This window comes from Pteropus vampyrus, unplaced genomic scaffold (genome assembly GCF_000151845.1).
Source record: "Pteropus vampyrus isolate Shadow unplaced genomic scaffold, Pvam_2.0 Scaffold489, whole genome shotgun sequence".
Taxonomy (NCBI): Eukaryota; Metazoa; Chordata; class Mammalia; order Chiroptera; family Pteropodidae; genus Pteropus; species Pteropus vampyrus.
The window spans coordinates 88,776-104,280 of NW_011889270.1; the positions used below are offsets into that span (position 1 = coordinate 88,776).

Genomic DNA, 15,505 nt, shown 5'->3' on the forward strand with positions numbered 1-15,505 from the left:
TTTATTCAATATATGTTGAAAAAAAGGATTTGTCACTTAAGGTTTGTCCTTTCAAACTCATTAGAATAACATGCATGCATCTATTTAAGTTTTAATGTAATTTCTGTAGTTGCAAATTACAATGATACCGAATAGAACTATATCAAGATGGTCTCTATAAGAATCTTAATTTGTTTCTTGACTTAAAAAATATTTGCTATGGCAGACCTTTATGTACTCTAAATCGGTTCTAAGGCCTGTGGATTTGTTATATACAGTGGATTGAATTCATTTTTGAGGTAAATATTGAAAGAAAAGAACCATTAGTCATTATTGTTGTATGCCTTACCACTGGTTTATAATATAAAGACTGTTAAGTTTATTTTGTGATATATCCTAGAATTAACTTGATTTGAAATTCACTTTCTTTGTTTTTTATCGAAGGTAAATGAAATTGCCTTTATAAATACCCTTGAAGCCCAGAATAAACGCCATGACGTTTTATCGAAATTGAAGGAATATGAGCAGAGGCTTAATGAGTTACAGGAAGAGCGTCAGCGAAGACAGGAAGAAAAGCAAGCACGTGATGAAGCTGTTCAGGTAAAATTGTTTGGCAAGCATTTATCGAGCACCTGCCCTATTCTAGGCTCAGAAGTAGTTGCTGAGGATCCAAAAAGAGGTAAACCTAGTCTCTCCCCCCAGGGTGTGTGGTTTAGTACAGCAGTGACTGATTGGTTTGAGTAGGAATATCTATTTCTCCCTGCTGAAAAAGGATTGTTTTTAACCAGTATAGCCTCTAAGAACTGGGAAATCTTTATGCTTATGACAAGGCACACCTGCCATTTATGAGTGAGTGTCATCAGATGCTTTAATTGCTTGGCCTCTCACCTCTCTAGCGAACTCCTAATAAGTTAGCTACTATTTTCAGGCCGGGAAGAAAGGTTAACACATAAACTGTACTTATGTTTGTAAACGATTTTAGATTTTCCTCAGTACAAAGCCTTATCCATGTTTCTTTTTAAAGACCTGACATTTTTGATGTAGAGAACGAAGTTTGCAATATTCAAATATAATTGCAGACTTACTTTATCTATTACGACTAATATTTATTTGTTCATTCAGTGATGATTTATTGAGCTACTACTCTAAGCCATATGCTGTGCTAGGCTCCAGGACTTGAGAAAGATATATGCTTGTTCTCAATGGGGAGACATATATGAAAATAAACCTTAACCCATTAGGATAAGTGCAACAGTGAAGGCATTCTTAGAAGCACAAAGAAGAACACTTTACTCAAATTGGGAGTAGCAAGGACATGAGGAAGTCAGGAAAGGCTTTGAAGGAGGAGGTGATACTTCAGCTAAGTTTTGAAAGATGGAATATGCAAATGATGAGAAGTAGGCGTGTGCAGGATACATGACAGAGTGTGTATGGCGTGTAAACTTAGGGGCAGGTCATAAAGAGCTTTGTTCGTATGTCCGAAGTTAGAGACGTCATTAATATTTCATCCACATCACCCCATGTCACTGGTGGTTTTAGGAGATTAAAATTTCAATACATTTTAAAATTTATTGATTCCTTTTTGCTATTCGTGGACATTAGGAGGCATTTCATATTCATTTATGATCTCTATTTGATGTGAGTTCAGTGTCTTCTTTTAATCTGAGGCCAGGCTTACTTATGTTTACTTCTGTTAGAGAATCTTTAGCTTTTCCTCTTTAAGGAGCAGCAGAAATTTTCATTTCAATCATTTATAAGTTCTCTATTTAGTGGGTGAATAAAATTGGATATTTGATTTTTAATTTGAGACTTCTGCATTATTGCTGCCTCTTTCTTTGCAGTGGGACCATTTTATAAAAATAATTATGTTTTGTAAATTATATTTTACTTGAGCATCATTAGGCATTAATAATTCAGAATTAAAGAAGACATGATCTTTGCATTTATGGTAAATAATACGGCGTGATGCCAAAGATTGTAATAGAAGGATGTATACGCTACATACTATGATATGTATAAGGCATATCATAGAGGACACTGTGGGAGTGGAATGTCAGAGAAAGTTCTCTGAAAGAGGTGACTTCTGAGCTGGATTTTGGGGAGAGATAGATAAGTAATAGTGTATATATTTTTTAATAAACATCTTTGTTTTTTCTGCATTTATTTAGCAGAATTGAAATATAATAGTTATCTTCCACTTAAAAATGTTGACTCCTGTTTCATAATTTGGAGCATTCATTGAAGCTTAAAGGAAAGCAGTTCTTTCCTGAAAGTAGTAAGGAATTTTCTGTATTCACCAACACTGCAAACGCCGTTTTGATCACTCAGGATTTTTTTTTAATGTCGAAATTTCCTATGGATTTAATTTTTAACGGAAAATTTAAAACCTATCTACATAAGTTTGAGATGTGCTGATATGTTAGAAAAATCTGCTGGTAATATAAAACATAATTAATTTTTTTTTAAATGTAGTTTTTACTAGATGCGCAAGGGGTGATGCCAGGCGTTCTGTAAATGCACTAATTGTAAGGTTCTCCCTGAATGTAGAATTCAGAGGCCCTCCGTCTGCATTACCTTCATACGCTCATAACATTCTCATAAACTGCTAAAAAAAAGCGACCCTTGTTTCCCGTAAGGGAATACCGAGTTAGTGCTGCCGTCTTAAAGTCTCAGTTTGCCATTATTGTTATGTAGACTATTGAGGGGTGGTTTTATGCTCAATTTCCTTAGATAGCCTGCACTGTCTTCTTGCCCTAACCATCTGAATTAAAGGCATAAAGGAGGGGGTTGCCAAATCCTTCCTTCCTTAAGCTGCCATAAACACATTCCTGACCATGAAGCAAAAGAGTGTGGGGTCCAGGAGCTTTCACAAGGCTTAAGAGTTAGAGGATGACTTTCTGATTCCTTGCCATAGGTTTATAATTCATATTTGTAGGTATGTAGATTTATGATGCGTATCATTTTTATAAAGTCATGCTTTATTTATTAACGTATTTTTGGAACTCCTGCCATGTGCAAGATGACTTCATGGAGTAAAAGTTTGCTATTATTAGGAAACTTAAATTTTAGGAAAATACTAGCTGAATTTACTAAATTTGCTTGTTACCAACATAGTTACCTGTTCTCTTTTCCACTTATTAAAAACAAATTAAAAGATTAGGATACTTTCTGGAGTTCAGTTCTTTCTGTTAGTACAATGTTGGGTATGTTTTCTATCCATGAAAACAATCAGCAAGTAAAAATTATTTTTAAGCTTAGAACTTGGCTACATTCCACATACATATATAAAGAAATTATTTTTATATAATATTAATGTTTCATTTATAAGAACAATTAATAATTTTTAAAAGCTTTTGGTTTTGTAAAGTATGAAGTGAAAAGATCCGGTTTAATTCTTTCTGTTTAATGCCTAAGTCTTTTGCATTTCATTGTGAAACTTGTGTTTTCAGACATGATACAGGGTTTTTAAACTTCAAATAAATTTGACTTTAAGAGAAAACTATATTTTATTCACGAGAGAAAATTTTCTGAGCCAGATTTGATTGTTTTTAGTCTTTAAGAGTTTTTGAGATCATATATAGCTAAACTACTTTCCATATATTGTACTTACTTAGTACTGAGAACTACCTGTAACCATTCATGAATAGTATGCTAGACAGTAAAGAATACAAATATAATTGCAAGCTTCCAGCAGTCTGTAATCTGCCAGATATGCCTTCTGGAAATCAGTGCATTCCCTCTATTTTCCAGTCCCTCCCACCACCACCACCACCACCACCCATTAAAAGAAGAAATAGAGACCCTTTTGGCTTACTACTGCGAAAGGTTTTCTTTCTCTGGGGGAGACAAGGCTTGGTACAGCTACGGAGTTACCATGTGAGCCTAGTTACCTGTTAGAAATATTTGCATCTCTCCTCAGTGTTCTCTGAACGGAAATTGCTGTGTTATTTTTTGCCCCGTCATTTACTGAACACTTTCTGTGTGCTGAACACTTTGCTGTGTACTTACCTATGTTAGTAACTTAGATCTCCTAGCAGATGGGGCTCTTTAAGGTGAAATGACTTGCCCAAGTCTAGGTAAGTAGTTAGAGCCCAGACCAGTGTATGTATTCCATTAGTCATGAAGAGGAAGGGCCAGGGAGAGGTCGTAAGAGCTACCTGGAGAGTGAATTGAGAGAAATCTATCAATACAGCTAGTAATACGATGAAAATTGGCAAAAGTACTTCTACTGGGCAAAAATACACCAGAGACACACCATTCCACATTGAAGTTTACCCTGTTTTGATGAAGTATCTTCTGCCTTGATGACGATGATGATAAGTAATTATTGAGAATTTACTGTATGCCCTGTGGTACTTTCATTTGATATCTCACCTGTTCTTCACAATATCCTAAGAAATAAGTACTGTCGTTATTTGTCTTTCAGAAAAGTAAAGCACAGACATAATTAGACCAGAGTCACCCAGACAGTAGATAATGGGGTCTGGAAACAAAATGATGGAATCAGACCCAATGCCCACTCTCTTTACCCACTTGTCTATATTATAAGGCCTCCTTCTCCTTGCCACAAGCTTTTCTTCACCTAATTCCTTTATGAAAGCTTAGTTCAAATATAAAATCTGTTAACTGTGCGTTCTTCCTGATGTTCTGGTATTTGTAAAACTATGTATAAACATGAGGCTTTTGAAGTGACTAACCATAGAATACTTAATAGAGTCTCACAGAATATACATAACATAGTATCTGCTAGAAATAGCATTCTGATAATTGCGCATAACACTGGTAAATGATGTTTGAAAACCAGATATCATTGATATTTGATTTTTATTTAAATTCTGAGAAGCATACCTAGTGACAAGCCAGGGGTCTACTTGGCTTGAGTATATATGTTTTGTCAGAGCTACATCACCTTTGATCATTTTCATTTTCCACGTAATTCTGATATCTTTAAAACATTTCTGACATCAGGAACGAAAGAGAGCACTAGAGGCGGAACGGCAGGCTCGCGTGGAAGAACTGTTGATGAAGAGGAAAGAGCAGGAAGCCCGGATTGAGCAGCAGAGGCAGGAAAAGGAAAAAGCCCGTGAGGATGCAGCCAGGGAGAGGGCTAGGTACCTCATTGCTGTCTTGATTTTGATCCTGATGAACATTTTGCAGTGGGTGAATATTCAAGTCTTAGAATAAAGCCGTTTGCTCACCTAGATTTTTTAGAAAATAGTCACAAATACGGAAGTGTTGTACGAAACTTCAATTTCAAGGAATTATGACATCAAAATGAAAAACTTTTGAACGTTTCTGTTGGATGGGAAACTTAATATTTCAAGATTATTTTAGTTGCAAGAAATAGTATTTGATTCTGCCTACCTTAACTAAGCAAAGGGAATTTTAAGAAAAATATTGGGAGCATAAGTGATAGGAGATTAGAGGACCAGGTTTGGGAATGGTCAGACATCAAAGGCAAGGTCACAAGAGCCACGGCAGTGGTCTTTTGATGGAAACGGTATTGGTTAGCATGTTGCCACTCTGATTGCAGTAAATGACCTTCAGCCATCCCTTCATTTTAAATCACTTGTTTAAGATTCAGAGACCTAGGAAAAAGCATTGCATTGGCCAAGACTAATTCCCTTTTGATTGGTGTACATCTTGCCAACATGTGATTTTTTTTCTGACCTTTTAACTGTGACAAATTTGGTGGCTGTGAAAAAATAGCTCTGTGGTTTTAATTTGCTTTTTCTACTTGTTCAAGATTAATAATAAGGCTGTGCAACTTTTTGCATAATCAATCAGCTACTGTGTTTTTTTTTCCCTGTAAAATGTCTCTTCAAATTTTTGTCCATTTCTCTTGGGATCCTTTTTTTTTTTTTTTTGTTTAGGAATTATCTTAAGTAGATACTAATCTTTTATCACATACATATATTGCAAATATTTGATCTGTTGTGGCATACCGTTTCATGCTTTATGACGTCTTTTGGTTAACATAATTCTTGATTGCAGTACAGTAAAACTGAACAGACTGTGATTTGTGCTTTTTGATCTTGTTTATGAGATCTTTTTCTATCCTGAGTCATAAGGTAATCTTCAAAATGTCATAGGTTTTCTTTGATAGTAAAGTCTTTATCAGGAATCAATTTTATTGTATGGTTTGAGATAGAAATCCAGCTTCATTTTTTTTCATGTGCATACCCTATTCTACCAAACTTTATTTAAAAAATCAAATTTTTCTTCATGCTGATCTACAAAGCTTTCTTACATAAATCATGTTTCCTTGGATGCATAGGTCTGTTTGTGGGCCATATTTTCTGGTCCAGTGGTCACTCTTTCTATCCTCTACCTTAAATATCAAAGCTTTATAATAATTTTTGATGTCTGTTAATAACCCTTTATTTTTTTTATTACGACTATCTTGGTCCTTTCACATTTCCGTGCGACTATAATTTGTCTGAGTTGGTTCTCTTCATGATTATCCTACTCTTGTACATCAATGTTTTTCATCAAATTTGAGGAGTGTTTGGCCATTCTTTCTTCAGATATTTAATTGCCATTTTCCTTCAGGCTCCTCTGAGTTCTTATAGTTTCTCAGATTTTCCATGGTTTTGATGACCTTGACAGTCTTGAGCAGTGGTCAGACATTTTGTAGACTGTTTCTCGGTTAGGAAGTGTTTGATGGTTGCTTTGGTGTTACGGGTTTTTGACAGGAAGACCACGAGGATGAATGTAAATATCCATTCTGAACATGTCGAAGATTCCTTCATGCCGTCAACTCGACTTATCACAGATTTTGTTAACCTTGATCATTTGGCTAATATAGTGTTTGTCAGGTTTCTTCATTGTATAATTACTTAAAAATTTTTCCCTCTAAGGGAAATTTGGTAGCAAGCCACTAAGCATAGCCCACACTATGGGATGGGGAGTTATTCTCCACGTCCTTGAGAGACGCACTCCTATATAAGTCATCTGCAGTATAGGACATTTGTCTGTTCTCGCCCCTTTGTTTATTTGATCTTTTCTAATGTCAGTGTTGACTCATAGATTTTTTGTATTTTGGGTTATAAACCAATATTATGTTATTCATTTTGTTGCTTAACTTGTTCTAGCATTAGATGTTAGAAGCTCTTCCATTTGGCCCCTGTGTCCATTTGACATACTTCATTTTGGTTTTTGTGCATTTCCTTACTTTCTGGCACTGCAAGATGCTCCAGACTCATCTGCATTTTCCGTACTCCACCCCTGGATTCAGCTGATTGTTCAGGGCTTTTTCATTCCTTTTATTGCAAAGTTTTTTAAAAACTGTTCCTATTTCTCTGTTGAGATTCCCTATTCGTTGAATCATTGTCATAATATTTTTCTTTATTTTGGCACACTTTTAATTATTTGAATGTATTTATAATAGTTGTTTTGTAGTCTTTGTTAAATCCAAATATGACCTCATTCAGAAACAGTTTCAGTTGACTGCTCTTTTCCTAAGCATGGCCTCACAATTTGTTTGGGATTGTTTCCTCTCCTTTTCTCTTTGTGAGTTCATGTCTTTTTCTAACTTTTCCTTGTGATTTTTCTGCCATATTTAAATAACAGCCCTATAGCTAGTATTTAAACGCATGACTGGGTCCAGAAACCTATTCTCATAACTAATAATCTCTGTTGCTTTCCAAACACTTAATGAGCAATATATCCAGGTCTTAACAGGCACTTAGAAAAAATAATATTAAAGAATAATAACCCTTTAGAATATGTAAGCCTGTGAATCCTAATTGTAGTTTTGAGCCTCATGAAAGTTGTTACTCCAAGCAGCCGAGTTTATCATTTTTGCTGTCTTCTTGTAGAGACAGGGAAGAACGGTTGGCAGCGCTCACGGCTGCTCAACAGGAAGCGATGGAAGAGCTACAGAAGAAAATTCAGCTCAAGGTAGGGACAGTGTATATTTTAATTTGAAATTTTAGAGCTTTCAGTGGGGCATTAGATTAAAATTTTATTTATTGAATTAATTGCCTAGAAAATTGAATTAATGTGTATTTTTAATCTTTGGATAAGAAGAAATATGATTTGGCTACCATATCATATTGGCTAGTTCAACTATTTGAAAACTAAGTTTACTTTAATAAGATAAAGCAGTTGATGAAAAAAAAACCAAATTTTAACATTTTCTATTTCTACTGAACAGTGATTATTTGTTTCATTTGATTTCAGTGCTTAGGAATTACACATTTGTTTCCTGGGAGATTATGATAAACTAGTATTTTCTAGAAAATCTTTTTGTTTAGTACTGTAGTTTCTAGTCATGTGAATACTTCACATTGTATCACAATTATTTACATGTTGGCTCCTCACAGACAGTAATTCTGTAAGGTAGAGGAGCGTATTTTAACTATTTGGGTGGTCCTAGAACTGTCATTCGTTTAATGAGCTGTGTGGCAGGCCTGGGGTACAGAGATGAGTAAGATGTGATTCTAAATTTCAAGGAGCTCATACTCCAACGTGAGATTCAGTTGCTAAGCAGAGCATTTCCGTGAAGATAAAGGTGACACAGAGTGCTGTGGAAGTCCAGGGGAGGGCACTTAGTCTGACATGAGTGGTGTCAGGGAAATCATTTTAGAGAATACTTCCTGAGCTGAATCTTGAAAGAAAGGTGCGTTAAATGAGTCGGAGATTGGGTAGTCGGGCGGGATGGCACTGCAGCCATGGAGTCAGAAGTCTGAAATGGTGTTTTTTTGGTTTGTCTTCTGTTTTCTGGGAAGGAAGTCACTGGAGGTGGTGTAGGGCAAGTAGAAATGGAGTTGGTGAGGGGAGAGGGCTGTGTCCTGTAGGGCCTGCCAGCTGTGAGGATGAGCTTGGTCCTTACCTGTGGGCAGCGTTTCCCGCGGTGTGGCCCAGGAAGTGCTTCAGAAGCTCGTTAGGTGTAATACGTGGGCAAAGTGTCACTAAATTTGTTGAGTCGTAGTGCACAGCGATGTACCACAGGCTATGTAAAGTTCTATGTTAAAAACCTTTTTAGCTTTCACTTACTATTTTCCAAATTCTTTTGACCATAGAACCTCTTCTGCAGAACACATGTTAACATCCCGTGGTGCCGCTCCATGGAGCGTACTTTAGGGAGCATCACTGTACGTGGGGGAGATAGCAAAGGGCTTTGTGCGCAGTCTTGTCCTCAGTGTGCAAGTTAAGACTGAGTCAAGACATTCTCCTATTTTAGAAGGTCGAATGGAAATACAATTTTTTCAAATTCTCGGTATAATCTGAATATTTTTTGATGTCCTCACACTCTGACTTCATCTGTAGCATGATGAAAGCATTCGAAGGCACATGGAACAGATTGAACAGAGAAAAGAAAAAGCTGCAGAGTTAAGCAGTGGACGACATGCAAATACTGATTATGCCCCCAAACTGACCCCTTATGAAAGAAAGAAGCAGTGTTCTCTGTGCAATGTCCTGGTAGGTTGTCATTATCAGTATTGCGATGATATAATTTATTAGTAACGTTTGTTAAGCTATAGAAAAAGTTTTTAAAACTCACACTAAGGCATCTGCTGGATTTCTTTCACAATGTTTATGCAAAGTAAGTAGTACAAAAATAGTAACAGCATTGAGGAGGAGAAGTGCAAAGCACCAGAGGGTGCAGGTGCTGCTAAAATGGATGTGACACCTGCTTACTGATAGCCCAAGTCAATACTTTTGGATATTGGTACCCCCAACAAAGAAAAGGAACATTTTCAGTGCTGAAGCTCGAACCTCGATACTTGGAGGAAACGATGTCCTGCTAAGGTGAGTGTAATGGCGTGCCTTTCTCGACCATGTGTTTTCAAGAGGGTTCTCAGGAATGCATTCTAAAGAAAATGTTTTTAAGCCTAACACTTAAATGCTAGCATGATCTCAACTTTGCATACAGTATACTGGATTGAATGTGTAATATTTAAAATTAGATATAATTCTGTGTTGATTCCATTGCTTTTATCTTATGTTTTTAGATCTCTTCAGAGGTGTATCTTTTTAGCCACATTAAAGGAAAAAAACACCAGCAAGCTGTGAGAGAGAATAGCAGCATCCAAGGGCGTGAACTTTCAGATGAAGAAGTGGTGAGCTTTCCTTTGTTCATTTTACAGATTTACTGAGAACCTCATGTGTTCTCTTTTATACAAAGAATTTCATGTTCATATATTTGTGTTTATTTAAAACTACATTTACCATTCAACAGTATACAGATGTGTTATTATTTTAGCGTATGAATTAATAAGAAACAGAAATGAGAACTTAACACTTATTTACATAATTTCAGTACAATATAAGATGATATTTGTATATTTTAATAATATAAGAAAAGAATTATTTAGTGATGTACTCCATTTCTTGGACAGTAAAATTTCATGTAAATCGGTAATTTTATGAGTGTACTATTTAGATATTTTTGGAAATGCATTATTCACCTACCTATAATTATTATTTACATGGAGTTTAGCTTTGTATAAGTATTTTTAAAAATAGTTTTCTTTCAACTGTTATTGAGACATGGATAACATGGCACATCTATTAATTTGTTGGTTTAATTTGTAATAGCAAATTTTTAAAGCTGCCCAAAGATGAGAAATTCATGTTTGTAAGGCATCTCTTAAGAAGCCCAGGAAGGGTCGTCGTGGTCCTTGGAGGGCAGTACTGGGTGTGGGTGCACATGTGTGTTTAACCCCCCCCTTTTTTTTTTGAGGCACAGCATATTAGCAGAGTGTACAGATCTTAAGTGTGTAGCTTGATGAATTTTTACGTATGTTCTACTCATATGAAGATGCAGATAATTTCTTGCACCCCAGAAGGGCCCCCATGCCTGTCCCAGTCGCGTCCCCAGAAGGTAACTAGTCTCTCACTACTCGCACCATCGCTTAGTCTTGCCTGTCCTTGATGTGACAGATGGTGTCATACAGGGTGTAGTTTTTTGCGTCTGGCTTCTTTCACTCATCCTTAAGTCTGTGCGATGATCCCTCATGTTTATGTGAAGCCATATACAGTTCATTCCTTTTCTTCACTTTTTATCAATGCCTTTTAAGACAGACCATCAGAAACACATCTGTAGTTGAGTTGGTTGGCTCTTAATAAATCTTACCTAAGTGGGATGAACGAAGCTACTGTTTCCTCCTGAGTTTCTGGATATGACTAGGTTTGGAGGGGAAGTTGCACACAGTTAGTTGGGCTCACTTCTCTACGATTTCCTCCTTTTGAGGAGTTGTGCCTCTCAAGTTCCAGCGCTTTGACAGCCCTAAACCAAATTCTGGCTCCTCAGCTCAGTAAGATGCCACTTTGAGCTCTCATTTGTCGCATGCCAAAAATTGGCGTAGCCCTCGAGAGAGAGTCCAGAGTGATGTGGAGCTCACAGCGTGCGCAGCCGTCTTGCGGGGACCGTGGCTGTGCTGGCCAGTCTCTGATGCCTTGAGGTAGGTGTGTTGTATGTTCTGTGCAATTTGGAGTTGAAAGATTAGTCCAGTATCAGCACGTTCCCTGTGGCTGGAATTGGGAGTCTCTTAATGTGTAATTTCTGTATATCCGTTGTTTGCTCTGATTCTTGACACATACTTAAGGTGTTTAATAAAAGCTCGTTGAGTTGAATCGAACTGAACGTTTATACAAAATGGCTTTAAATACTGTTAATAAAAGTGAAATAAAAAATGGAACTCATCATTTATTTAATTTACCTCAAATGATTTTTTGCCTTTTACATACAATTTGCTTTTGCCTCCAAATCTGTGGGTATTTTATGAGAGAGTATTATGGATTTTTTTTTAAACATGAATCATTCATATAATTATCTCCATTCTCTAGTTTTTGTTTAGAACTAGTCACATGTATGTGAGCTCCACTTTGAAAGGATCCTAAATCACTTTGTTAATTAGAATGTAGTTATTCCCGTTATAAAGAAAATTATATTTATAAAATTGTTTATAATTAAGTTCTTTTAATAAGAAACAATATATTATTTAATTTACAAAAAAATAAAAATTTTCTGGATTACGCCTGTTATGTAAACTGAAATCTAAATTTTATGTTTTTATTTTATGAGAAAAGTTGAGAGGGAAAGAATATTCATGCACTTTGGAAGAAAAATATGCAGTATTATTTATCTTTCGTAACTGTCAAAGCAGTCTGATGGTTAGCTGTTGTCTTTTGAGATTTATTGGATGTGTTGTTTCAATTTAAAAGAATTAAATCTTCTTTAAATTCTCACTTAATTCATGTACAGTTATAGGCCACCTAGTGACATTTTGGTCAATGATGGACTGAATATAGGACAGTGGTCCCATAAGATTGTAACGGAACTGAAAAATTCCCATCACCTAGTGACATCGTAGCCATTGTAACGTTATAGTGCAGTTCGTTACTCATATGTTTGTGGAAACAGACGTAAACTGTGCTGGCCAGTCATATAAGAGTATAGCACATACAGTCATTCACAATACATAATATTTGATAATGAGCACAAACGACTATGTTACTGGTTGATGTATTTGCTGTACTATATGTTTTGTTGTCATTTTAGGGTGCACCCTTTCTACTTATAAAAAAGTGTTTGCCGTAAAACAGTATGCCTTGCTAGGCTGTAGCCGTGTATCTCATGGTTGCATCGTGTTCTCTTGTGCTTGATTTAATCTCTTATCGATCTAATCTCATGGCCCCTAAGCATACAGAATCACTGATAATGTTGCCAGTCAGAGGCCACTTTGAGTGATTGACCTGGAAATGAAATTAAATGTGATTAAGGACAATGAAGGTGGAAAATCTGTGACGATTTTTGCTCGCCAGTCAGGCGTGTCCTATTCCATCGTTCCTAGGATCACGAAGAACAAGAGCAAAGTGATGGAAGCTGTTAAAGGATGAGTTTCATCGAAAACAGACTAACGAAAATTCGAGAAGGGCATGTTATCAGACACGGAGGAACTCCTAATGACCTGATTAAAGACCAGACACTGAAGCATATCCCTCTTAACGCCGTGGTGATCAGAGTCAAAGCAAAAAGTTTAGGATGGTAAAAGAAAAGGCTGGACCCGACTGTGATGTCGAAGTCCCTGCTAGCCCTGGATGGTTTAAATGGTTCAAGAATCATCACTTGTTACATGATGTGAAAGTGAGCGGTGAGTTTGTCAGTGCTGATGCAGAGGAAGCTGAAGAAGTTTTGAAAACTCTGTATAAGCGGATTATGGAGGAAAATTACTTGCCAGAGCAGATCCTCAGTGTGGGTGAAAGCTCCTGATTCTGGAAATGGATGCCTGAAAGGACGTCCTTCCATATGGAGGCCAAGTCCGTGCCAGGTTTGGGGGCATTTATGGACAAAATATCAGTCTTGTTGGAGGGCAGTGTTCCAGGCTACAAGTTTCAGGCTACAAATTGTGAAACCCTCTGTGATCTGGCACAGCAAGAACCCCAGGGCCTACAAGCCTATCGATAAGCACACACTGCCAGTGTAGTACATGAGTAATAAGAAGTCACGGATAAGCCAGCTCCTCTTCAAAGATGCCCTCCTGAATTGCTGTGCCAGCAAATGGATAAGTACTGTTTGGCAAATAAGATGCCTTTCAAGATTTTTCTTATTGTTGATAGTGCTCCCAGATATCCTCCTTTTACTGGTGATTTTTATCCCAATAGCAAGAGTGCTGTTTTTCCCACCAAACATCACCACTTTGATCCAACCAATGGATCAAGGAGTTATAGCAGCTTCCGAAGCTTACTACCTGAGGATGACCTGTTGCTGCAGTCGAAGAAGACACTGAGAACACACAGGTGCAGTTCTGGAAGGACTTCAACATCTATGACTGTATCAAGAACCGTGCTCGGGGTGATGTCACCAAGGTATTAGGAGTGGCATCTGGAAGAAGACATTCAAGAGGTTTGTCCATGACTCCACAAAATTTGCCAAGGAGGAGGAGGTTGCAAAAATCACCAAGACTGCGGTTGAGAAGGCAAACAAATTTACCATGGGTGTAGATGAGGATATTGGGGAGCGGCTGGAGGGGATTCCTGAGGAATCGACTAATGAAGAGGTGTTGGGACTGGAACCAGAGCGCATAGCTGAAGAAGAAGCAAGAGAAGGAAACTGCAGAAGAAGAAAAAGAAGAACCTCTAAGAAACTTCACAGTGAAGGGGTTAGCAGAAGCTTTTGTAGACCTCAGCAAGCACCTTAAACGTAGATTCCAACCATGAAAGATTTTAATAGAGAGGAATGTTCATGGTGCATTATCTGCTTGCAAGCAAATCTGCGATGAAACCAAGCAAACCACCATGGTCGTATTTCTGAAAAGAGTGACTTCTTCTCAGGAAGAGACTCAGGTAGGCCCTTCAGGAGGTGTTCCAGAAGAAGGCACTTATGTCACAGGAGATGACAGCTCCATGTGCATTACGGCCCCTGAAGACCTCCCAGTGGGACTGGATGTGGAGGTGGATGACAGTGATATGGATGATTCTGACCCTCTCTCAGCCTAGGCCAATGTGTGTGTTTGTATCCTAGTTTTTAACAACAACAAAAAAACTTTAAAAAGTTTTAAAAACTTAAAAACTTTAAAAATTTCACGTAGAAAAAAGCTTGTAAAATAAGAATATAAAGAAAAAATTTTTTACAGCTGTATAATGTGTTTGGATTTTAAGCTAAGTGTTATTACAAAAGTTGAAAAGTTAAAAAAAATTTAAGTGAAAGTAAAAAAGTTACAGAAAACTAAGTTTATTATTGAATAAAGAACAATTTGAAATAAATTTGGCGTAGCCTACGTGTACAGTGTTTATGAAGTTTACAGTAGGGCACGGTCTTGTTCTATGCCTTCACATCCACTCAGCACTCACTGACTGACTCACCCAGAGCAACTTCCAGTTTGTCGAGGTCCACTCATGATAAGTGCCCTATACAGGTGTGCCGGTTTTTATTTTTTATACCAGGTTTTTACTGCAGTTTTACTCACATGGAAGTTTCATTTTAATCAGTGAAGGTATCTGTAGTAAACAGACTTGTTCTACTTAAAGTTATTACTTGTCATCTGGTATGTCTTTATATTATATACATCTTGTCTGTGACCTTTCTTCTTTGACATACAAGATTTTATTTATACCACCTCTGACCTAATAAAATTGTACCTTTGACCTTATGCATTTGGCATATCAGATAACTTACTCTTGATCTTTGACACATTTTGTTCTAAGCCTATTAAACATAATAGGTAGCTGCACAGAAAGAAAGGTTTGATATTTTGTGTTTTTATTTTAATTTAACCAGGAAAATTTTTCATGTTTCTTGAGACCTCACAAAAAGAGCTGCTTGGTTTTTTTTCCTGTTTCATCTTCTTAGCATACAAATGATAAAAGTATGTGATTTTTAAAGCTCAAAACGAATGGGTGCTAGTTTAAGTATATACCAAAACTTATTTTTTTCATGCATTACCAGAGAAATAATAAAATGTTTTAATTTAAACTCATTTCGACATAGTTTGGTTTTTACACTATCTAAAAAAGCTGATAGTGATTTTTGTGCAAGTTCCATGAAATACATTTAATTGAATGAAGTTTAACAAAA

The 15,505-nt window shown here is 36.7% G+C and overlaps 1 protein-coding gene across 1 annotated transcript in view; it reads left to right on the plus strand.

Annotated features, from left to right (window-relative positions):
* SCAPER (S-phase cyclin A associated protein in the ER) overlaps nucleotides 1-15,505 on the plus strand; it is a 189,909-nt gene that overhangs the window by 57,531 nt on the left and 116,873 nt on the right. The window contains exons 16-20 of the mRNA XM_023524721.1: nucleotides 424-579; nucleotides 4,948-5,090; nucleotides 7,800-7,881; nucleotides 9,253-9,405; nucleotides 9,939-10,046. Coding sequence (XP_023380489.1) covers nucleotides 424-579; nucleotides 4,948-5,090; nucleotides 7,800-7,881; nucleotides 9,253-9,405; nucleotides 9,939-10,046 — 642 coding nt within the window. The remainder of the gene's footprint in view (nucleotides 1-423; nucleotides 580-4,947; nucleotides 5,091-7,799; nucleotides 7,882-9,252; nucleotides 9,406-9,938; nucleotides 10,047-15,505) is intronic.